The sequence below is a fragment of the Carlito syrichta genome, unplaced genomic scaffold (genome assembly GCF_000164805.1).
Source record: "Carlito syrichta isolate Samal-C Ts95f unplaced genomic scaffold, Tarsius_syrichta-2.0.1 Scaffold301826, whole genome shotgun sequence".
Lineage (NCBI taxonomy): Eukaryota > Metazoa > Chordata > Mammalia > Primates > Tarsiidae > Carlito > Carlito syrichta.
Genome location: NW_007245922.1, coordinates 401,738 through 425,832, shown reverse-complemented (window position 1 = coordinate 425,832; position 24,095 = coordinate 401,738). Strand labels below are relative to the sequence as shown.

Here is a 24,095-nt window from a genome sequence, read left to right as displayed (position 1 = left end):
ATTGCCTCTACTGACAGTTGTATTTCTTAAAAGGGGAATTCACCCTCAGAGTGAACATTATGAGTCCCTTTATAACTCTACATAAATATTAAAGGAAATTTCATGACAGAATTCCCAAGTCCTAAGTAGGCTAATACAATCTTCACTTCTCTATGCCCTTTTATCAGAATATGCAAATACCAGATAAGAGAGAGGCAAAAACTGACACACAGCCACATGTAGATCCAGTAAAAGATGCTGATCACATGTATTTGCTCCCCAAACTAGTGCAATAATGTTTAAGACAGATCCGTTATTTATATTGGACTGGGCTCCAAGTTTGACTGTAAGGGATCCAAACAGCTTTATAGTCACTGTGAATTCTACTTTCCATTCTTGGGTGCTTTTTGTTCCTAATGATAATTTTTAAAAAATTATCTAGGCCCACCATCAATTGATCTAAAAGAATTCATGGAAGTTGAAGAAGGAACTGATGTGAGCATCGTGGCCAAAATTAAAGGTGTGCCGTTCCCAACACTAACCTGGTTTAAAGCTCCTCCAAAGAAGCCTGATAACAAAGAACCTGTTGTCTATGACACCCATATCAACAAACTAGTGGTGGACGATACTTGCACTTTAGTTATTCCACAGTCTCGCAGGAGTGACACTGGCTTGTATACCATCACAGCTGTAAATAATCTGGGAACAGCATCAAAGGAGATGAGACTAAATGTTCTTGGTAAAGATTGCATGGTTTGGTTAAAACTGCATGTTTTTTTGTTCATAAATAATATTTATCTTTAAAATCATCTAACTAATAAAGTGTTCCTTCTGTAAACCATTTTAGGTCGTCCTGGCCCTCCAATAGGGCCCATAAAGTTTGAATCTATTTCAGCAGAGCAAATGACACTATCTTGGCTTCCACCTAAAGATGATGGTGGGTCCAAGATCACAAACTATGTAATTGAGAAAAGAGAAGCTAACAGGAAGACATGGGTCCGTGTTTCCAGCGAACCTAAAGAGTGCATGTACACAATTCCCAAATTGCTTGAAGGTCATGAATATGTTTTCCGAATCATGGCCCAGAATAAATATGGCATTGGAGAACCTCTTGACAGTGAGCCTGAAACGGCAAGAAACCTTTTCTGTAAGTAGGACAAGATTTTCACATACCAGGTTATTCTTCCTTGCTTTTTGAAAATTTCTCATAATCAATATGATTGTTTTCACAGCTGTCCCTGGAGCACCAGATAAACCAACAGTTAGCAGCGTGACTCGCAACTCCATGACTGTCAACTGGGAAGAGCCAGAATATGACGGAGGCTCTCCTGTGACAGGGTACTGGCTAGAAATGAAAGATATCTCTGCAAAGAGATGGAAGAGAGTTAACCGAGATCCTATCAAAGCCATGACTTTGGGTGTTTCTTATAAAGTGACTGGTCTTATCGAAGGTTCCGACTATCAATTCCGGGTCTATGCTATCAATGCTGCTGGTGTGGGTCCAGCAAGTCTACCATCAGATCCCATGACCGCTAGAGATCCAATTGGTAGGCCTTGAAACCATTCCATTTATTTTTCTTCTTATTTTCCTAAAGTACCACGGGAAGTTCATGGATACTAATGCATATTGGTTCTTTCCAGCTCCTCCTGGTCCTCCATTTCCTAAAGTGACAGACTGGACTAAATCATCTGTGGATCTGGAGTGGTCTCCCCCACTGAAAGATGGTGGATCCAAAGTAACTGGATACATCATTGAATACAAAGAAGAAGGAAAAGAAGAATGGGAAAAGGTATCTAAAACATGGTATTAAGGAAATGCAGTATGGATAAACTAAAATTATAGTAGTTATTCTCAATTCCATTCACTTCTACCTATATGTTTTGGATTAAGAATTCAGAAAAATAGCACGATGATAGCTGATAATCCAAACATCTGTTAATGTAAAAATATCTAACAAAAATTAATCATATGGTTGTTAACTTATCTTTTGGTTATAATCTCTAGAAAGATGAAATAAATAAATAAAGGTTCAACTATTTGAAAATCATTTTAAAGCCTAATTCCTAGCAAGTTATTCCATTCAGTGTTTCCTATAATATCTTATTCCTAAACCTTAAACTGGCAACAGTTTTCCCAAGGAGAACAGTTATTTGCTACTGGTTATGTTTTAGAAACCCATTAAGGCAAGAATTCACAAAAGGCTATTCTAATTATAAAATGTTTATTATTTTCCCTAGGGTAAAGACAAAGAAGTGAGAGGAACAAAACTTGTTGTGACAGGATTAAAAGAAGGAGCATTCTACAAATTTAGAGTTAGAGCAGTCAATATTGCTGGCATTGGAGAACCTGGAGAAGTCACAGATGTCATTGAAATGAAGGACAGAATTGGTAATTATTAATACTTTTATTGCTTCATCAACATTTATGTTTTAGATAAAAAGTGAAAATGACATTTGTAATTTTCCATTGTTTCCCAGTTTTACCTGACCTTCAGTTAGATGCCAGTGTCAGGGACAGAATCGTGGTACATGCTGGAGGGGTGATCCGAATCATTGCCTATGTGTCTGGAAAGCCTCCTCCAACAGTCACCTGGAATATGAATGAAAGAGCCTTACCTCAAGAAGCCACCATTGAGACCACAGCCATCAGCTCATCCATGGTCATCAAGAACTGCCAGAGAAGCCATCAAGGTGTCTATTCTCTTCTTGCCAAAAACGAAGGCGGAGAAAGAAAGAAGACAATTATTGTGGATGTATTAGGTAAATACTTTTAATTTGTCCATGCAACTTTTTAAACCAACATTTTTATTACATTTATAACAAAGCTATGTTGTCATCAAACTATGTTACAAACATTTTAGAAAATAAGAAGCATCACCCATGATCCCACTGACCATTATTAGGATTTTTAAAATTTCCTCTTTGCTTTTTTAATCCTATATATATTCTATATGACTGCATTCTTACTGTATATAAAGTTTTGTATACTGCTTTTTTGTAGAACTTGCTACCATAAAGATCTATTGTGCTAATATCTAGTTTTCACAAAAGCAGCTTCCCTGCATGTGTACATGAACGTTCAACAATTTACCAGTGTTAACCATTTTCACATCCGGGAACTCTGTCCCTATTACTAATTATCACAATAATGCAAAACCCCCTTTGAAGGGTGTCAGCAGTCTAACTGAAGAGAAGCATCATGTTTGGTTATCAATATTGCATTTCTAGTCACTGAATATAGAGTAGAATTCTACAAGGCTTGTTCATGCCTCTTGACTGCTTTAGTCTAATGATTTGCTCAGAAAGTGAAACCCTTCTACTCAGAGCTCTCTCTAACCATGTCCTAGGCATAGCGATATTCCAGTCATAGTTTGGCATAGTTTGACATGGTTGTTATGTCAAAATAACCAGTTTCTCAATTGAACTTATATAAGAATGGCATAAGGAAAAATATTTCATTGAGCAATGGTCCCACAGCCTTTCCGGTTAGCTCCAAGCACTAAATACCCTTTTAAATAATGGCTGTTACTTTAATTTGAGAACTGGTATACTTTCATATTAAATTTCCAACCCCCTCAAAGTCATTCAGAGATTTGGGGCCTCCTGTGCTGTTTGACTCAATGGTCACCCATTTAAAAAAAAATTTCTCCCTCTTGCACCGTTAGAAAACCGAACACAAAAATTACTGAACACACACAAAAAAAGCTGTGACCATGCCACACTTCACCCCCTTCCTGTCTCCCTCTGTGTGTTTACCTTCCAGCACCTACCTCCCATGTGGTTCACAAATCACTTTTTTGTTTTGCTTTTTTTTTTTTTTTTTTTTGAGTTAGGCTGTCACTCTGTTGCCCACGCTGGAGTGAAGTGGCATGCTCACAGCTCATCACAGCCTCAACCTCCTAAGCGCAGGCGATCCTTCCACCTCAGCCTTCTGAGTGGCTGGGACTACAGGCATGTGCCACCACACCAACTAGTTTTTAAATTTTTTTGTAGAGAGGAGGTCTCAGTATGTTGCCCAGGCTCATCTAGAACCCCTGGGCTCAAGCAATCCTCCTGCTTCCGCCTCTCAAAGTACTGAGATTATAGACATGAGCTACCATGCCCAGCCTACAAATTACTTTTTAAAAAAGCATTTTATTGGGCAACACTTTCAGGTCCCCTCCCACTGTGGGAGCTTTTCTATCCTCTCAATAAATCCTGCTTTCTAGGTGGAAAAAAAGCATTTTATTGTCCCTTCAGCTTCTACTAAAACCATGGAACAAATAACTGCTGAAAATCTGCTTCATTTAAAAATATGGTGGGATACAGATAGCAGTGGGAATAAAACCACAATAGACACAAAACCTTATTTTCTTCATAATGACATTTGGTCTCTCTTTTAAAAACACAGATTAACACCTGTTGAGTGTTACAGCTTATTGAAGACAAACAGCTTGAAATATTTTCCTCTTATTTCCAGATGTGCCAGGTCCTGTTGGAGTACCATTCCTAGCTGACAACCTAACCAATGACTCCTGCAAACTGACATGGTTTTCTCCGGAAGATGATGGAGGTGCGCCAATCACCAACTATGTCATTGAAAAGCGGGAATCTGACCGCAGAGCATGGACTCCCGTGACATATACAGTTACCCGACAAAATGCTACCGTACAGGGTCTCATTCAAGGAAAAGCCTACTTCTTCCGAATTGCTGCTGAAAATAGTATTGGCATGGGCCCATTTGTTGAGACACCAAATGCACTTGTTATCAGAGATCCAATAAGTAAGTACAAGTTAAAAGAATTTTAGGATCGATCATTTCTTTATTCATTTAATAAGACTATAGTGATAAAATATGTGCATAAATGCCATGCATTTAATTAATCTGACTAGCATTTATTAGACTACTACTCAATATCCAATTTGTAGTATTTGAACTGTGGTTATAAAGGAGTTTTTAGGAATATATATGAGTCGTCAAATTCCTTCTGTATATATTTCACTGATTTTTTTTAAATACCCCACTTAATGGCATAAATAGAAATAGAATTATTTTTCTATCTCTAAAACTACCAATTCTGGAGACTTTTCCTAAATAATTTAGCCTCAATAAATCTGTATTTCCTCATCTGTCAAATGAGGAAATTAGGTCATATTTGGGTCCTTTAACTCTAATAGTTCTATTATGAGACTTCTTTTGTTATTTCTGTTTAAATACAATCCTCAGGAAGGAATATTTACTATATTCTACTGCATTCCTATTGTGACACTTTTTTTCCACTAAAATTCTATACTTGCAGCTGTACCAGAGCGTCCTGAAGACCTAGAAGTAAAAGAAGTTACTAAAAATACTGTAAGTTTGACTTGGAATCCTCCTAAGTATGATGGCGGATCAGAAATTATTAACTATGTCTTAGAAAGCCGGCTCATTGGAACCGAGAAGTTCCACAAAGTTACAAATGACAACTTGCTTAACAGAAAATACACTGTTAAAGGCTTAAAAGAAGGTGACACCTATGAGTACCGCGTCAGTGCTGTCAATATTGTTGGACAAGGCAAACCATCATTTTGTACCAAGCCAATCACTTGCAAGGATGAGCTGGGTATGTGTCTACTACAACTTATACTTTGAAAATGTGTACATTTGTAGACCTGTTATAAAACATCAATACAAATGACATGCCTCTATAATTACACATTTTAGCTCCCCCAACACTTGACCTCGACTTCAGAGACAAGCTCACAGTTCGAGTTGGCGAAGCTTTTGCCCTCACTGGCCGTTACTCAGGCAAACCTAAGCCTAAGGTTTCCTGGTTCAAAGATGAAGCTGATGTGCTGGAAGATGATCGCACTCATATAAAGACTACACCAACAACACTTGCTTTAGAGAAGGTCAAGGCCAAACGTTCAGACTCTGGCAAATACTGTGTAGTCGTGGAGAATAGCACAGGCTCTAGGAAAGGATTCTGCCAAGTTAATGTTGTCGGTAAGTATTGTTTAGTGAGAAGAATAGTCCTTCTGTTCTATTCAAAGTAAAAATGAAAATAACACTTTATGCTGTGATTTTTTTTTTTCTACAGACCGTCCTGGACCACCAGTAGGACCAGTTATTTTTGATGAGGTGACCAAAGAATACATGATTATCTCTTGGAAGCCTCCTTTAGACAATGGAGGCAGTGAAATTACCAATTATATTATTGAGAAGAAGGAGTTGGGTAAAGATGTTTGGATGCCCGTGACATCTGCAAGTGCTAAAACAACATGCAAAGTTCCTAAATTGCTTGAAGGAAAAGACTATATTTTCCGGATACATGCTGAGAATCTATATGGAATAAGTGATCCTCTGGTGTCTGATTCAATGAAAGCCAAAGATCGTTTCAGTATGCATTATGTTTCTTTGTAGTGATTCAATGCTTGGTTCAAAGGAAGAATTAAATTTCTAACACATTTTGCTAACATTTGTTATAGGGGTTCCCGATGCGCCTGATCAGCCAATCGTTACAGAAGTTACCAAAGACTCTGCACTTGTAACCTGGAACAAGCCACATGATGGAGGAAAGCCCATCACAAGCTATGTCCTAGAAAAGAGGGAAACGATGTCAAAACGATGGGCTAGAGTTACCAAAGAGCCTATCCACCCATACACTAAATTTAGGGTTCCTGACCTTCTAGAAGGATGTCAGTATGAATTTAGGGTTTCTGCAGAAAATGAAATTGGCATTGGAGACCCAAGCCCACCATCAAAACCAGTCTTTGCTAAAGATCCAATTGGTATAGTATTGGAGGCTTCATTCCATTTTCATATTATCTGACTATTTTTGGCTGTATTCTAATTCCCTTTTTCTTTTTGTTATGTAGCTAAGCCAAGTCCACCTGTTAATCCTGAAGCAATAGATACAACATGTAATTCAGTTGATCTAACTTGGCAGCCACCACGTCACGATGGTGGGAGCAAGATTCTGGGTTATATTGTTGAGTACCAGAAAGTTGGAGATGACGAGTGGAGAAGAGCCAATCACACTCCTGAATCATGTCCTGAAACGAAATATAAAGTCACCGGTCTTCGGGATGGTCAAACCTATAAGTTCAGAGTGATGGCAGTCAATGAAGCTGGTGAATCGGAACCAGCTTATGTTCCAGAGCCAGTCCTAGTAAAAGACAGACTTGGTGAGTAAAATGTTCTCACCTCCATTTTTAAGGAAAATTGGTGTCTGATTGTATATGCTTAATTGTAAATATACATTAATGAATTAAAATCTGAATATTCTACTCTCTTTATTTTAGAACCTCCTGAGTTGATACTTGATGCCAACATGGCAAGAGAACAACATATTAAGGTCGGTGATACTCTAAGACTTAGTGCTGTAATCAAAGGAGTGCCATTCCCAAAAGTAACGTGGAAAAAAGAAGACAGAGAGGCTCCAACTAAAGCAAGAATTGACGTGACTCCAGTTGGTAGTAAGCTTGAAATTCATAATGCCGCCCATGAAGATGGTGGAATTTATTCCTTAACAGTGGAGAATCCAGCTGGTTCAAAAACTGTCTCAGTAAAAGTACTTGTATTAGGTAAAAATTTTAATACTTCTGCTATTAAAAATAAATTTTGATGCATTTTGAGCTCCTACCTGCATTAAGTTACTTATATAACTGTTATTTAACATTTTTCAGATAAACCTGGGCCACCTAGAGATCTGGAAGTCAGTGAAATTAGGAAAGATTCTTGTTACCTTACTTGGAAGGAACCACTGGATGATGGTGGTTCTGTTGTTACCAATTACGTGGTTGAGAGGAAAGATGTTGCCAGCGCCCAGTGGTCACCTCTTTCAACTACATCAAAGAAAAAGAGTCACTTGGCTAAACATCTGAATGAAGGCAACCAATATCTCTTCCGAGTAGCTGCTGAGAACCAGTATGGACGTGGTCCTTTTGTTGAAACACCTAAACCCATCAAGGCTCTAGATCCTCTCCGTAAGTTGCTTTCTCTAGATACAAAAACATTGTTTGCCTGTCTTTGAGAATATTCCTTATTTATCATAACTTTTTCTTTTGAAAAGAGCCCCCAGGGCCACCCAAAAACCTGCACCATGTAGATGTTGATAAGACTGAAGTCTCCCTTGTTTGGAATAAGCCAGATCGTGATGGTGGCTCTCCCATCACTGGATATTTGGTAGAATATCAAGAAGAAGGCACCCAGGACTGGATTAAGTTCAAAACTGTGAAAAACTTAGAATGCGTTGTTACTGGACTACAACAAGGAAAGACCTATAGGTTCCGTGTCAAAGCTGAAAACATTGTGGGTCTTGGTCTCCCTGACACAACTATCCCAATAGAATGTCAAGAAAAACTAGGTAATTTTTGGATTGGTATCATTATTTTATTTATTCTTTAAATTATCCACGCGATGAAAACCAAAATCTAATTTCTTTATGTTTACTTTCTAGTGCCTCCAGCTGTGGAGCTAGATGTAAAATTAATTGAAGGCCTTGTGGTAAAGGCTGGAAGCACAGTCAGATTCCCTGCTATTATAAGAGGTGTGCCCGTTCCCACTGTAAAGTGGACAACCGATGGGAGTGAGATTAAAACAGATGAACACTACACAGTCGAAACTGACAGCTTCTCATCAGTGCTTACCATTAAGAACTGCTTAAGGAGAGACACTGGGGAATATCAAATCACAGCTTCCAATACAGCTGGCAGCAAGACAGTCGCCGTACATCTTACTGTGCTTGATGTTCCTGGTCCACCAACAGGTCCCATTAATATTTTGGATGTTACCCCTGAACACATGACTATCTCTTGGCAGCCACCTAAGGATGATGGAGGAAGCCCTGTGATAAATTATATTGTTGAGAAACAAGATACAAGGAAAGACACATGGGGTGTTGTCTCTTCGGGAAGCAGTAAGACAAGGCTGAAAATCCCACATCTGCACAAAGGCTGTGAATATGTTTTCCGAGTTAGAGCAGAGAATAAGATGGGTGTTGGTCCTCCCCTTGACTCCATACCTACTGTTGCTAAACATAAGTTTAGTCCTCCATCTCCTCCTGGTAAACCTGTGGTTACTGACATTACTGAAAATGCAGCAACAGTGTCTTGGACCCTGCCTAAATCTGATGGTGGCAGTCCAATAATCGGCTATTATGTGGAACGTCGAGAAATAACTGGCAAGTGGGTGAGAGTCAACAAAACACCTATAGCTGACCTGAGGTTCAGAGTGACTGGACTCTATGAGGGAAACACATATGAGTTTAGGGTTTTTGCTGAAAATCTTGCAGGACTAAGCAATCCATCCCCAAGTTCTGACCCAATAAAAGCTTGCCGGCCCATCAAACCACCTGGACCACCTATTAATCCAAAACTGAAAGACAAGAGCAGAGAAACAGCTGACTTGGTGTGGACAAAGCCTCTCAGTGATGGTGGCAGCCCCATTCTAGGATATGTGGTGGAATGTCAGAAACCTGGCACATCACAATGGAACAGGATTAATAAAGATGAACTCATTAGGCAATGTGCCTTCAGAGTACCTGGACTAATTGAAGGAAATGAGTACAGATTCCGTATAAAGGCAGCGAATATTGTGGGAGAGGGAGAACCAAGAGAACTAGCAGAGTCTGTGCTTGCAAAAGACATCCTTCATCCTCCAGAAGTAGAACTTGATGTTACTTGTCGTGATGTTATTACTGTTAGGGTGGGCCAAACTATCCGCATTCTTGCTCGAGTCAAAGGCAGACCTGAACCAGACATAACTTGGTCTAAAGAAGGCAAAGTATTAGTTCGAGAAAAGCGAGTTGACATAATTCGTGACCTACCCCGTGTTGAATTACAAATTAAAGAAGCTGTTAGAGCTGATCATGGCAAGTATATCATCTCGGCTAAGAATAGCAGTGGACATGCTCAAGGGTCAGCCATTGTTAATGTCCTTGACAGACCTGGGCCTTGCCAGAATTTAAGGGTTAGCAATGTAACCAAAGAGAACTGTACACTTTCTTGGGAGAACCCACTAGATAATGGTGGCTCAGAAATAACGAACTTTATAGTAGAATATCGCAAACCAAACCAGAAAGGCTGGTCAATTGTGGCTTCAGATGCCACTAAACGATTAATCAAGGCCAACCTTTTAGCCAACAATGAATACTATTTCCGAGTTTGTGCAGAGAATAAAGTAGGTGTTGGGCCAACCATTGAAACAAAAACTCCCATTTTGGCTATTAACCCTATTGACAGACCAGGTGAGCCTGAAAACCTCCATATTGCAGATAAAGGAAAGACGTTTGTCTACCTGAAGTGGCGGCGGCCTGATTATGATGGTGGCAGCCCAAATCTATCATATCATGTTGAGAGGAGGCTGAAGGGCTCTGACGACTGGGAAAGAGTGCATAAAGGAAGCATCAAAGAAACCCACTACATGGTTGACAGATGTGTTGAAAACCAGATTTATGAGTTCAGAGTGCAAACCAAGAATGAAGGTGGGGAAAGTGACTGGGTGAAGACAGAGGAAGTCGTTGTGAAGGAAGACTTGCAGAAACCAGTACTTGATCTGAAATTAAGTGGAGTGCTAACTGTCAAAGCAGGGGACACCATTAGGCTGGAGGCAGGGGTTCGAGGAAAGCCATTTCCTGAAGTTTCATGGACCAAGGAAAAAGATGCCACAGACTTAACAAGATCACCAAGGGTCAAGATTGACACCAGTGCTGATTCATCTAAATTTTCTCTCACTAAAGCAAAGCGAAGTGATGGTGGTAAATATGTGATTACGGCAACGAACACAGCTGGCAGCTTTGTGGCCTATGCCACTGTCAATGTTTTAGATAAGCCTGGTCCTGTAAGAAATCTGAAAATTGTTGATGTGTCCAGTGACAGATGTACTATTCGCTGGGATCCACCAGAAGATGATGGTGGCTGTGAAATCCAAAATTATATTCTAGAAAAATGTGAAAGCAAGCGAATGGTTTGGTCTACCTATTCTGCTAATGTCTTGACACCCGGTGCTACAGTAACACGTCTCATAGAAGGAAATGAATATATCTTCAGAGTTCGTGCAGAAAATAAAATAGGCACAGGGCCTCCAACAGAAAGCAAGCCAGTTATAGCAAAAACCAAATATGATAAACCTGGTCGCCCTGATCCACCAGAAGTCACTAAAGTAAGCAAAGAGGAGATGACTGTGGTTTGGAATCCACCTGAATATGATGGTGGGAAGTCTATCACAGGATACTATTTGGAGAAAAAGGAAAAACATGCAATACGATGGGTCCCTGTTAACAAGAGTGCTATCTCTGAGAGACGTATGAAAGTACAGAATCTCCTCCCAGACCATGAATATCAGTTCCGCGTCAAGGCAGAAAATGAAATTGGAATTGGAGAACCAAGCTTGCCATCAAGACCAGTGGTGGCAAAAGACCCCATAGGTAGGTTGTTCTTGTTTTTTCTGATATTACACCAACTCTTAATCTCAAGCACAGAGGTATTAGATAAATACATTAAATCTATAACATCAAAACTTTATTTTAGCAAATATATTTTCCAAATAGACCTTTCACTAAAACACCTAAGTGTACAAACAATGATAGAGTCTAATTTTTAGTAAGGAAAATAACTCTAATTGGAAAAACTTAGAATGACCTATCTTTGATTAACCAAAAACTGACTATATAAAATTATACATTAAAGTGTCACTAACAGTAGTTAACACTGTGTACATTTATTCTCATATTTTAATTTCAGAGCCACCTGGTCCACCAACCAATTTCAAAGTGGTTGATACGACCAGACATTCCATAACTCTTGCATGGGGAAAACCAGTCTATGATGGTGGTGCACCAATACTCGGATATGTTGTGGAAATGAGACCAAAAATAGCAGATGCATCACCTGGGGAAGGCTGGAAGAGGTGCAATGCTGCAGCACAACTTGTTCGCATGGAATTCACTGTTACCAGCTTGGATGAAAACCAGGAATATGAGTTCCGGGTGTGTGCCCAAAACCAAGTTGGCATTGGGCGCCCTGCAGAACTAAAAGAAGCTATCAAACCTAAAGAAATACTAGGTGAGTCCCTCTTTTAGCATTTGGTGCATCCACACTTCATTTTTCCTATGATTTTCCCACATTCTAAAAAGTCAACTAATGATCTCAATGTCATTTGCAGAACCTCCGGAGATTGATTTGGATGCCAGCATGAGAAAACTGGTCACAGTGAGAGCAGGCTGCCCTATTCGACTATTTGCCATAGTAAGAGGGCGACCAGCCCCTAAAGTCACTTGGCGAAAAGTGGGTATTGATAATGTGGTCAGAAAAGGACAAGTCGATCTGGTTGATACGATGGCCTTCCTTGTCATCCCCAATTCTACCCGTGATGACTCGGGAAAGTATTCCTTAACGCTTGTGAACCCAGCGGGAGAAAAGGCTGTATTTGTAAATGTCAGAGTATTAGGTAGGTTGCTAAAATGCTTCTCCCTCCCTCTTCCAAAACAAATTTAATAGGGGCTGAGGAGACATGTATATCTGATTGTGTGTGTATTTGTGTGTGTGTGTTGTTGTTTTTTACAGACACTCCTGGACCTGTGTCTGATTTAAAAGTTTCAGATGTCACTAAAACATCATGCCATGTGTCCTGGGCCCCTCCTGAAAATGATGGTGGGAGCCAAGTGACACATTATATTGTGGAGAAACGTGAGGTAGACAGAAAAACATGGTCAGTTGTTACCCCGGAAGTTAAGAAAACGAGCTTCCGTGTATCCAATCTTGTCTCTGGGAATGAGTATTTCTTCAGAGTAACTGCTGTCAATGAATATGGCCCCGGTGTCCCAACAGATGTCCCCAAACCAGTCCTTGCATCAGATCCTCTAAGTAAGTAAAATCCTTTCTTCTTCCTTTTAACTCCAGCGCCCTATTTTTAGCAAGATCAAAATACCAACACCATTTTAGATTACTATTGAAAATTATTTCATCTGTAGAAACCCAAACAGTACATCTAACTCACTCACATGTTGTGGAAATGAGACCACAAACAGCAGATGCATCAGCTGGTAAAGGCTGGAAACGGGGTAATGCTGCAGTACAACTTGTTCACGTGGAATTCACTGTCTCATCTTGTACTTTTTACTTTCAACATACTGAACTATGGGTTCTGTAGGCTTTGAAGAAAACAACATACTAAAACGCTTACGTGCATTAAATGAACTAGATAATTTTCTAAATCATATTTTTCTTCTAGGTGTGCCAGATCCCCCAAAGAAATTAGAAGTGACTGAAATGACAAAGAACAGTGCTGCATTAGCCTGGTTACCTCCCCTGCGTGATGGAGGTGCTAAAATTGATGGCTACATCATCAGTTACAGAGAAGAAGAGCAGCCTGCAGATCGCTGGACAGAGTACTCAGTGGTAAAAGATCTCAGTATTGTTGTCACCGGCCTAAAGGAAAGAAAGAAATATAAATTTAGAGTAGCGGCCAGAAATGCAGTTGGAGTCAGTTTGCCAAGAGAAGCTGAAGGAGTATATGAAGCCAAAGAACAACTGTGTAAGTAGTCACTGCTGCATTTATATCATGGATACAAGTCATTAGAATGTATTATTTGTTTGTTTATTGTGAATCAGGGTCTCACTCTGTCACCCAAGCTGGAGTACAGTGGCACAATCATGTCTCACTGCAGCCTCAACCTCCTGAGCTCAGGCAATCCTTCTAACTCAGCCTCCCGAGTAGCTGGGACTACAGGCACACGTCACCTTGCCTGGCTAATTTTTACATTTTTTGTAGTGACAAAGTCTCACTATGTTGTCCAGGATGGTCTTGAACTTCTGGGCTCAAGTGATCCTCCCACTGTGGCCTCCCAAAGTGCTGCAATTAGAGGTGTGAGCCATGACACCCAGCTAGAATTTGTTTTAATATGTAGACATTTTTTCCTAAGGAATCTAGCTCCAGAGATACTTGAAAAATAGTAGAGAGCTGTAGTTTTCAAATATTTGGGCCCACAAGACATAGTAAATAAACTTCAAATCATGACACAGTACATACATGCACACACATATATATAACTAAAAAAGTTTCTTGAAAGAATACCTATCCTTATTACAGGTGCTGCACTCTGATATCTTCTATTCTAGTTTTGAAAATGTTATCTGTAATACAAACATTACTATGAACCCACTAATGGGTTGTAACCCACAATTTAAAAAACACTAGTATAGCTCCCCACCAGAAGAAATTTAACTCCTCTGAAAAATTAATGTCTTTCATTTTCCTTTTAGTGCCACCAAAGATCCTTATGCCAGAGCAAGTTACTATTAAAGCCGGGAAAAAACTACGAATTGAAGCCCATGTGTATGGCAAGCCTCATCCCATCTGTAAATGGAAGAAAGGAGAAGATGAGGTTGTCACATCCAGCCACCTGGCAGTGCATAAAGCAGACACTTCTTCCATTCTGATCATAAAAGATGTTACTAGGAAAGACAGTGGTTACTACAGCCTCACAGCAGAGAACAGTTCTGGGACTGACACTCAGAAAATCAAAGTTGTCGTCATGGGTGGGTCAAGCATTCAACAAATGGCCATCTATCTAATGTGAACGTCAGAAACATTTTCTCCTATAAGATCCCTCTTTTTACATTTCTTTCCTCTTGGTTCATGCAGATGCCCCCGGGCCCCCCCAGCCTCCATTTGACATTTCTGATATAGACGCAGATGCTTGCTCCCTGTCATGGCACATCCCTCTGGAGGACGGAGGCAGTAACATCACCAATTACATCGTGGAGAAGTGTGATGTAAGCCGAGGTGACTGGGTCACGGCTCTAGCTTCAGTCACAAAAACTTCCTGCAGGGTTGGAAAGCTGATCCCAGGCCAGGAGTACGTCTTCCGGGTTCGTGCTGAAAATCGATTTGGCATTTCAGAGCCTCTGACATCTCCAAAGATGCTTGCTAAGTTCCCATTTGGTATGTTTTGTTTTGTTTTGTTTTGTTTTTTGTCAGATAGAAAAAAAAATCATGGTTTCTTTCTAGTCGGTAATTTAATGTGGAAACTGACATTTCCTCTGTCTTTATCTCCAGATGTCCCGAGTGAACCAAAGAATGCACGTGTCACCAAAGTCAACAAAGACTGCATTTTTGTTGCTTGGGACAGACCAGACAGTGATGGAGGGAGCCCGATTACGGGTTACCTGATTGAACGCAAGGAAAGAAACAGTTTGCTGTGGGTGAAAGCTAATGACACTCTTGTCCGGTCAACTGAATACCCTTGTGCTGGCCTTGTAGAAGGTCTTGAGTATTCATTCAGAATCTATGCCCTAAACAAAGCTGGATCCAGCCCACCCAGCAAACCCACAGAATATGTAACTGCAAGGATGCCAATTGGTAAGTATTTTTTTTTTTTTATTTTTTAGTAGTATGGAGGCGCATTTAAATCTCAGAGTAGTTAAAGAGTACTCCTTTCATTCAGAAATATGTTCTTTCTATCTCTTCCTGGAGAAAATGTACTGCATATAATTATCCTGAAAGCATACAACGAAAACTCAAAAGTGCATACTGGCTGGATGATTACTGAAATAGGATGACTGTCATCCTGTTGGGCTTGTTACATAGCAGCAGGGTCAATACTGCAAAATATGGAAGTTTAAACTACTAGTAAGATAAATGTTGAGAATACCTCTTTTGATCTTTAGATCCTCCTGGGAAACCTGAAGTTATTGATGTCACCAAGAGTACTGTATCCCTCATCTGGGGCCGTCCAAAGCATGATGGTGGCAGTAAAATTATTGGCTATTTCATAGAAGCTTGCAAACTTCCTGGTGATAAGTGGGAACGGTGCAATACGACACCTCACCAGATTCCCCAGGAAGAGTACACAGCTACTGGCTTAGAAGAGAATGCTCGATATCAATTCAGAGCAATTGCCAGGACCGCAGTCAACATTAGCCCACCTTCTGAACCTTCTGATCCAGTGACCATCCTTGCAGAAAACGGTGAGATTCTATTGAGTATTACAAGGCAAAGATGTACAGCATGCATGATGGTCATTTCTCTAATAAAAAACTAAATCTGCACCTATAGAAAAAAGGAAAAATAAAATGATACATGCTTTGTATACTGACCCTGAAAATTATGATTATGGAGAATCTTAATAACATGCCAAATTGAAAAGCAGGATACAAAACTGTGAAGATTGTACAGTTTCAATAGTATACTTGCACAAAAAGAGTGCAAAGAAATGTACCAAACTGATAATAGTGAAAATTTAAGGGTGTTAACATGATGGTTAATCTTTACTTTTATCTTTATGCTTTCAGTATTATCAAATTTCTGCATTAAGTTTGTATTCCTTTTATAATAAATGCATTACTTTTAAAAATGTCATTCTTGGTGGTTACCAGAGGTTGGGGGCAGGGATGGAGAGAGAGGAGAAGTTGGTCAAAGTTTACAAAGTTTCAGTTAAACAAAAAAAATAGGTTTTAGGGCAACCCCTCAGGTCTCCTCCCACTGTGGGAGCTTTTCTGTCTTCTCAATAAATCCTACTTTTAAAAAAAATAGGTTTTAGTGATATATTAAACAGCACAGTAACCATCGTTAGTAATAATATATTGTGTATCTCAAAATTGCTAAAATAGTAGATTCTAAATGTTCTCAGCACACACAAAAAAGATAAGTAGGTGATATTATGGATATGTTCATTAACTTGATTTACTCATTCCACAATATATACATCTATCAAAACATCATATTGTACCCCATAAACATATAATTATGTGTCTATAAAAATAAATAAACATTCCATTAAAAAAATTTTATTTTAAATATGTGGGGTGCAATTCAGGGTTAGGTGTACAAATGTTCATTATACAGGTACCCTTGTTAACATTCCATACTTTTTTTTTTAATGAAGTCTCACTCTGTCACCCAGGCTGGAGGACAGTGGCACACCTCTCAGCCACCACAGCCTCAACCTGCTGGGCTCTGGTGATCCTTCTGCCTCAGCCTTCCAAATAGCCGGAACTACAGGCGAGTGCTACCATGCCCGGCTAATTTTTTTAATTTATTGTAGAGACAAGGTCTCACCAAGTTGCCCGGGCTGGTCTCGAACCCGTGGGCTCAGGCAATCCACTTACCTCGGCCTCCCAAAGTGCTGGGATTACAGGCTACACCACCGAGCCCAGCCAACATTCCATTCTTGAAAGGGACAACATATGAATTTCCCACTATTATGACTAGGGATTATGTATATAGCACTATATATAATAAATCCTTTTCTCTTATTTCTTTCCAGTTCCTCCAAGGATAGACCTGAGTGTAGCCATGAGATCTTTGCTAACTGTAAAAGCTGGAACTAATGTTTGCTTGGAAGCTACTGTTTTTGGTAAACCAATGCCAAAAGTTTCATGGAAGAAAGAAGACACGCTGCTAAGACCAGCGGAAGGCATAAAGATGGCCATGCAGCGGAACCTGTGTACCCTGGAGCTGTTCAGTGTGAACCGAAAGGACTCAGGAGACTATACCATCACTGCCGAAAATTCAAGTGGTTCTAAATCAGCCACCATTAAGCTTAAAGTGTTAGGTAACTAAAGCACTTCATTAGAACCCCTGTGCTCTACTTTTCTTAATGGGATGTAAATAGAATTTACAAAATAATATGGGAGAGAAGATACATGTCCTAATGTATATTTCCTAAGCACAGAATTATTCTTTAAAAAAAAAAAAATCAACTATAGGCTAAATGCAGAGAAATGGTGATCCTGACTGAAAATAATAAACAAAATCTATTTAATTTTTAAACCATATAAATATGTGTATATATATATATATATACATATATATATAGTGTGTATGTGTATGTGTGTGTATATATTAAGCCATTGTATACAATGACTTAATAACATAAAAATGTCATTCAATTTTATAGTCAAATTCATTCCATAAGTAGTTTGTATAATGATATTTCCTCAAAAACTACTCAAATTATTGGTAATCTGTGATGCACTTTTTATAGTCATAGAAAATATATTGCTGATGAATTGTGTAATTTCACTTTCTAAAAACAAATTTAAAGATGTATAGTGTACAGCTCAGGGTTAGGTACATAAGTGGTCATCGTACAGGTAAGGTTTGGGCATCCCATTGGTCCTCATTTACCTGGTTTGGGATCAGATACCCTTATTAATGTTATGTGCCCCTCCCTCCACTGGCAGTGATCCACTACTGCCAATCTCTTTCGTGTAGTATTATGATAAATGTTCAGTGTCCACTTATGAGTGAGAACATGTGGTGCTCAGTTATTTAGCACAGAATTATTATCATAGAACAGCAGTGCTCTAGAGCTTTCAGAGGATTAGAAATCACATAGGCTAGTTACCTTATTTTATATACGAAGAAATTAGGATTCTGAAAAATTAAGTGACTTCCAAGGTCACCCTGGGAAATTGACAACAGAAAGACTGCAGCCCAAGTCTCTAGACCTCCATGCTATACCCATATCCTAGTCCACATATTTTAGTGAAGGACTTTACTATTCTTCCTTATTCTTTCAGATAAACCCGGCCCTCCAGCGTCTGTGAAAATCAACAAAATGTATTCAGATCGTGCGATGCTTTCTTGGGAACCTCCTCTTGAGGATGGAGGTTCGGAAATCACCAACTATATCGTTGACAAGCGTGAAACAAGCAGACCCAACTGGGCTCAAGTCTCTGCAACTGTGCCCATCACCAGCTGTAGTGTGGAGAAACTCATAGAGGGCCATGAGTATCAGTTCCGTATTTGTGCTGAAAATAAATATGGAGTGGGCGATCCAGCCTTCACAGAACCAGCAATTGCCAAAAACCCATACAGTAGGAGCATTTTCCTGTGGTTTTCCATTTTGCTTCTTAAATTCTACCTTTCCGTTTGGGAAATTAACTTGTCAATCCATCTCTGCAGACCCACCGGGACGCTGTGATCCTCCTGTTATTAGCAACATAACCAAAGATCACATGACAGTCAGCTGGAAACCACCAGCAGATGATGGCGGCTCACCCATCACTGGCTATTTGCTTGAAAAGCGGGAAACCCAGGCAGTTAACTGGACTAAGGTCAACAGAAAACCTGTTATAGAAAGAACGATAAAAGCAACAGGTCTCCAAGAAGGTACCGAATATGAGTTCCGAGTTACAGCTATAAATAAAGCTGGACCAGGCAAACCCAGTGACGCATCCAAAGCTGCTTATGCTCGTGACCCTCAGTGTAAGTTTTTGTGAAAGAGTCCCATATCCTGTGTTATCATCAGTGTTAAACAACCAGGAATGAGATTTTAGTGAAAATTTTTATTATTATGTATCCTCAGATCCTCCTGGCCCACCAGCTTTTCCTAAAGTATATGATACAACCCGTAGCTCTGTGAGTCTATCCTGGGGCAAGCCAGCCTATGACGGTGGTAGCCCCATCATTGGTTATCTCGTTGAAGTAAAACGAACTGACTCTGATAACTGGGTGAGGTGCAATTTGCCACAGAATCTACAAAAAACCCGCTTTGAGGTGACTGGCCTGATGGAAAACACAGAATATCAATTCCGTGTGTATGCCGTTAATAAGATTGGATACAGTGACCCCAGTGATGTGCCAGACAAACACTACCCCAAGGACATCTTAAGTGAGTATCAGGAGAAATATGTAGGACTTTCTTATCAATCATATTCTAAGCAACACGGGAGAATTCCCTCTAAGGAGGGAGACGAGAACTCTTTTATGTAGATGTATTTATTCGTAAGGTCTAGAGTTGATAACTCCAGGACTACATTTTAACTCTGGGACACCTGGTTTGGTACTTCCTGGTATTGTAGAACAGGCCAAATGCAATACAAGGTGATTTGTGGTTTTGAAAGGTTTTTCATACATATATGAGAATTTCATGTCTTAAAAAGAATGTGGAGTGAAAGAATTTCATTTTGAGAATAAAGATGTCTTTTTAACTAAGCAGTGAACTATTTATCATTCTTACAGATTTTATTTTCTCTTTCTATCCACCTTCTCCATAACTACATAATTGGTGGGCTCTCTATCTGAATGTCCCTTCTGTTGATTTCTTTTATTTGATTATTCTCCATGACAATTTCCCCTTTATTTGAATTGCTTGACATTATATTTCGCCCTCCAAGTACTTTTATTGCTACAATGAAACAATAAAGATAGCCAGAGTACATGGCAGAGCACTTCACAGAATACAGAAAAGCAAAAAACAGGAATGGAAGAGAGCCAAAGACCAATCATCTACCATATGTACAGTTTGAGAGCACGTAAGGTTCATGACAACAAGGGGTGCAGACCATTCAGGGAAAACCTGGTTAAGTCTAAAGCATATTGGAAAATGGAAAGATCAACAACTTGTAGAGAGTACTGGACCGGTTTTGTGAATTATATTAAGGAAGTATTAAAGAACAAGAAATAAGTTCTAGAAAAGAAACATTTTAGAGTGATAAGACCAGTTTTTGGAAATACATGTTGACCCTTAAATCTGTATTACTTTAACTTTTTTCATCCCCAAATTAAACAGTTCCACCTGAGGGAGAACTTGATGCAGATTTAAGGAAAACACTCATATTACGTGCCGGAGTTACCATGAGACTGTATGTACCAGTAAAAGGACGTCCACCTCCAAAGATTACTTGGTCTAAACCAAATGTCAATCTAAGAGAAAGGATTGGATTGGACATAAAGTCAACTGACTTTGACACCTTCTTGCGTTGTGAAAATGTGAACAAATATGATGCGGGGAAATATATCTTGACCCTGGAGAACAGTTGTGGTAAAAAGGAATATACCATTGTTGTGAAAGTGCTAGGTAAGTTTATTTGGAAAAAGAATCATATGTTTCAAATAAAGTTTAGGTACTTTTTTACATGTTCATTTCTTATTTACCCATCATTTATCTAGATACTCCTGGGCCACCCGTCAATGTGACTGTTAAGGAAATATCCAAAGATTCTGCTTATATTACCTGGGAGCCTCCCATTATTGATGGTGGAAGCCCCATCATCAACTATGTGGTAGAAAAACGTGATGCAGAGAGAAAGTCCTGGTCTACGGTGACAACTGAGTGCCCAAAAACAAGCTTCAGAGTATCTAATTTGGAGGAGGGAAAATCCTACTTCTTCCGGGTGTTTGCTGAAAACGAGTATGGCATTGGTGATCCCGGTGAAACGCGTGATGCTGTCAAAGCTTCCCGTGAGCAAATGGGATACCACCCCATAATTTTGAGTGGCATTTACCTTAGTTATCTTGAGCCTAGACTTACAATTTCTCCTTTATTTTAGAAACTCCTGGACCAGTTGTGGACCTGAAAGTGATGTCCGTAAATAAGTCATCTTGTAGTATTGGCTGGAAAAAGCCTCACAGTGATGGTGGAAGTCGAATTACTGGATATGTAGTCTATTTCTTGACTGAAGAAAACAAGTGGCAGCGAGTAATGAAATCCTTAAGCCTTCAGCATTCTGCCAGAGACCTGAATGAAGGGAAGGAATATACCTTCAGAGTGAGCGCCGAGAATGAAAATGGAGAAGGAACCCCAAGTGAAATCACTGTTGTGGCAAGGGATGATGTTGGTAAGTTTGTACCCACACATCTTCAATTTCCCTTTATTGTCATTAAAAGTGCACTCTTGAGCCCTACTCACTGGCTTATCTAAAAATTACTTAAAACTATAATGATCTTAAAACGTTAATTGTCTGGCCATAAAAATAGCAAAAACTTATTTCTGCTGTTTTACAGTGGCTCCTGATCTCGACTTAAAGGATCTACCTGATTTGTGCTACTTGGCTAAAGAAAACAGCAACTTCCGCCTTAAGATCCCCATCAAAGGCAAGCCAGCTCCCACAGTATCCTGGAAGAAAGGGGAGGATCCCCTAGCAACTGACACAAGAGTCAGTGTTGAATCATCTGCAGTTAACACGACGCTTATAGTATACGATTGCCAAAAATCTGATGCTGGAAAATATACAATCACACTTAAGAATGTTGCTGGCACCAAGGAAGGAACTATCTCCATAAAAGTTGTTGGCAAGCCTGGCATCCCCACTGGGCCAATCAAATTTGATGAAGTCACAGCAGAAGCCATGACCTTAAAGTGGGGTCCTCCAAAGGATGATGGAGGCTCTGAAATCACCAACTATATCCTAGAGAAGAGAGATAATGTGAACAATAAGTGGGTGACGTGTGCCTCAGCTGTCCAGAAAACCACCTTTAGGGTGACCAGACTTCATGAGGGCGTGGAATACACCTTCAGGGTCAGTGCTGAAAATAAATATGGTGTAGGAGAAGGCCTAAAATCGGAGCCGATTGTTGCTAAACATCCATTTGGTAAGTGTCCCAAAGTCAGAAAACATAAGGCAAAGCATGATTTTGAAGGGTTTCCTTATTATAAATCTTGCATTGTCTACTTTTTTCCCAGATGTGCCCGATGCTCCTCCACCTCCCAATATTGTGGAAGTCAGACATGATTCAGTATCTTTAACTTGGACAGACCCCAGGAAAACTGGTGGCTCTCCAATTACAGGTATTTAATTTGCTCTCATCCTACAGTTTTAACATCAAGGTTCCTTCCAAATGTTTCCCTGAAAACAGCTGAATGTGCGCTCCTTATTGATAGCGCTATCTACTATACAATAATATATCATTCTTTCAAAAAAAAGGAACAATAACTATGCATATTCCAAGAGGAAAAAAAATGGCACTGTGCCTGTGTAATAAAAGTGTAGATACCAGCAGGAATGATTATCTGTTCAATATATCTATATATCTATATGTAAATAATTTGGGCAAATATATACATTATATATGTATATATCTCTAAATCAGGCAGCATTTTTACTTGCTACGTGAACTGATATAACCCTCGGTCTTTTGTAGGGTATCATCTTGAGTTCAAGGAAAGAAATAGCCTTTTGTGGAAGAGAGCTAACAAGACTCCTATAAGAATGAAAGACTTCAAAGTGACAGGATTAACTGAAGGTCTTGAATATGAATTCCGAGTTATGGCAATCAATTTAGCAGGTGTGGGCAAGCCAAGCCTGCCATCAGAGCCCGTCGTGGCACTGGATCCAATTGGTAAGTCATTATACAAAGGAAAGCCCAGGTGCATTTTCTGCATGAAGGAAACACTGATATGTGCTTGACTGGTTTTGTTTTAGATCCTCCTGGAAAACCTGAGGTTATTAATGTAACAAGGAATTCAGTGACCCTCATTTGGACTGAACCCAAATATGATGGTGGCCATAAGTTAACTGGATATATAGTGGAGAAGCGGGATCTACCTTCTAAGTCTTGGATGAAAGCCAACCACGTTAATGTCCCAGAGTGCGCCTTTACTGTAACTGACCTGGTTGAGGGTGGAAAATATGAATTCAGAATTAGAGCAAAGAACACAGCAGGTGCTATCAGTGCTCCATCAGAAAGCACAGGAACCATAATTTGCAAGGATGAATATGGTAGGCCCATTTTACTTTTTATACACTTTGTTAAAAAAAAAATAGCAAATTAAGTCTCCTCCCTTTTCTGATTAAAATGTATTTTTTTCTTTGCAGAGGCACCAACCATTGTCCTCGATCCTACTATAAAAGATGGGCTAACTGTTAAAGCAGGAGAGACCATTGTTATGAGTGCTGTCAGCATCCTTGGCAAACCCCTTCCAAAGTCAAGTTGGTCCAAGGCAGGAAAAGACATTAGGCCATCAGATATCACTCAGATCACTGAGACTCCAACATCTTCCATGCTTACTATCAAGTATGCCACTAGAAAAGATGCCGGTGAATATACCATCACTGCTACCAATCCTTTTGGCACGAAGGAGGAACATGTGAAAGTAACAGTCCTTGATGTACCTGGTCCTCCAGGTCCTATTGAAATCAGTAATGTTTCTGCTGAAAAAGCAACACTTACATGGACACCTCCCTTGGAAGATGGTGGCTCACCAATTAAGTCCTATGTTCTTGAAAAGAGAGAAACCAGCCGGCTTTTGTGGACAGTGGTTTCTGAAGATATTCAGTCTTGCAGGCATGTGGCGACCAAACTTATTCAAGGGAACGAGTACATCTTCCGGGTCTCAGCTGTCAACCACTATGGCAAAGGAGAACCCGTACAGTCAGAACCTGTTAAGATAGTAGACAGATTTGGTATGTAGAGCATATGAGGGAAT

At 39.7% G+C, this 24,095-nt stretch overlaps 1 protein-coding gene across 6 annotated transcripts in view; it reads left to right on the top strand.

Annotated features, from left to right (window-relative positions):
* The window catches only part of TTN (titin), a 275,101-nt gene that overhangs the window by 199,990 nt on the left and 51,016 nt on the right, over positions 1–24,095 (top strand). For all 6 annotated transcript variants that reach the window (XM_021711039.1, XM_021711037.1, XM_021711038.1 and 3 more), the window contains 36 exons: positions 422–718; positions 827–1,126; positions 1,212–1,526; positions 1,621–1,769; positions 2,218–2,368; positions 2,458–2,739; positions 4,439–4,741; positions 5,259–5,561; positions 5,663–5,944; positions 6,039–6,338; positions 6,427–6,729; positions 6,817–7,125; positions 7,243–7,524; positions 7,627–7,926; positions 8,013–8,306; positions 8,400–11,366; positions 11,683–12,003; positions 12,104–12,388; positions 12,505–12,804; positions 13,172–13,474; positions 14,203–14,478; positions 14,585–14,884; positions 14,999–15,301; positions 15,610–15,909; positions 17,208–17,495; positions 18,466–18,762; positions 18,851–19,153; positions 19,254–19,559; positions 20,460–20,747; positions 20,840–21,130; positions 21,220–21,507; positions 21,674–22,261; positions 22,353–22,457; positions 22,811–23,008; positions 23,092–23,388; positions 23,485–24,072. In XM_021711039.1, coding sequence (XP_021566714.1) covers positions 422–718; positions 827–1,126; positions 1,212–1,526; positions 1,621–1,769; positions 2,218–2,368; positions 2,458–2,739; positions 4,439–4,741; positions 5,259–5,561; positions 5,663–5,944; positions 6,039–6,338; positions 6,427–6,729; positions 6,817–7,125; positions 7,243–7,524; positions 7,627–7,926; positions 8,013–8,306; positions 8,400–11,366; positions 11,683–12,003; positions 12,104–12,388; positions 12,505–12,804; positions 13,172–13,474; positions 14,203–14,478; positions 14,585–14,884; positions 14,999–15,301; positions 15,610–15,909; positions 17,208–17,495; positions 18,466–18,762; positions 18,851–19,153; positions 19,254–19,559; positions 20,460–20,747; positions 20,840–21,130; positions 21,220–21,507; positions 21,674–22,261; positions 22,353–22,457; positions 22,811–23,008; positions 23,092–23,388; positions 23,485–24,072 — 13,362 coding nt within the window. The remainder of the gene's footprint in view (positions 1–421; positions 719–826; positions 1,127–1,211; positions 1,527–1,620; positions 1,770–2,217; positions 2,369–2,457; positions 2,740–4,438; positions 4,742–5,258; positions 5,562–5,662; positions 5,945–6,038; positions 6,339–6,426; positions 6,730–6,816; positions 7,126–7,242; positions 7,525–7,626; positions 7,927–8,012; positions 8,307–8,399; positions 11,367–11,682; positions 12,004–12,103; positions 12,389–12,504; positions 12,805–13,171; positions 13,475–14,202; positions 14,479–14,584; positions 14,885–14,998; positions 15,302–15,609; positions 15,910–17,207; positions 17,496–18,465; positions 18,763–18,850; positions 19,154–19,253; positions 19,560–20,459; positions 20,748–20,839; positions 21,131–21,219; positions 21,508–21,673; positions 22,262–22,352; positions 22,458–22,810; positions 23,009–23,091; positions 23,389–23,484; positions 24,073–24,095) is intronic.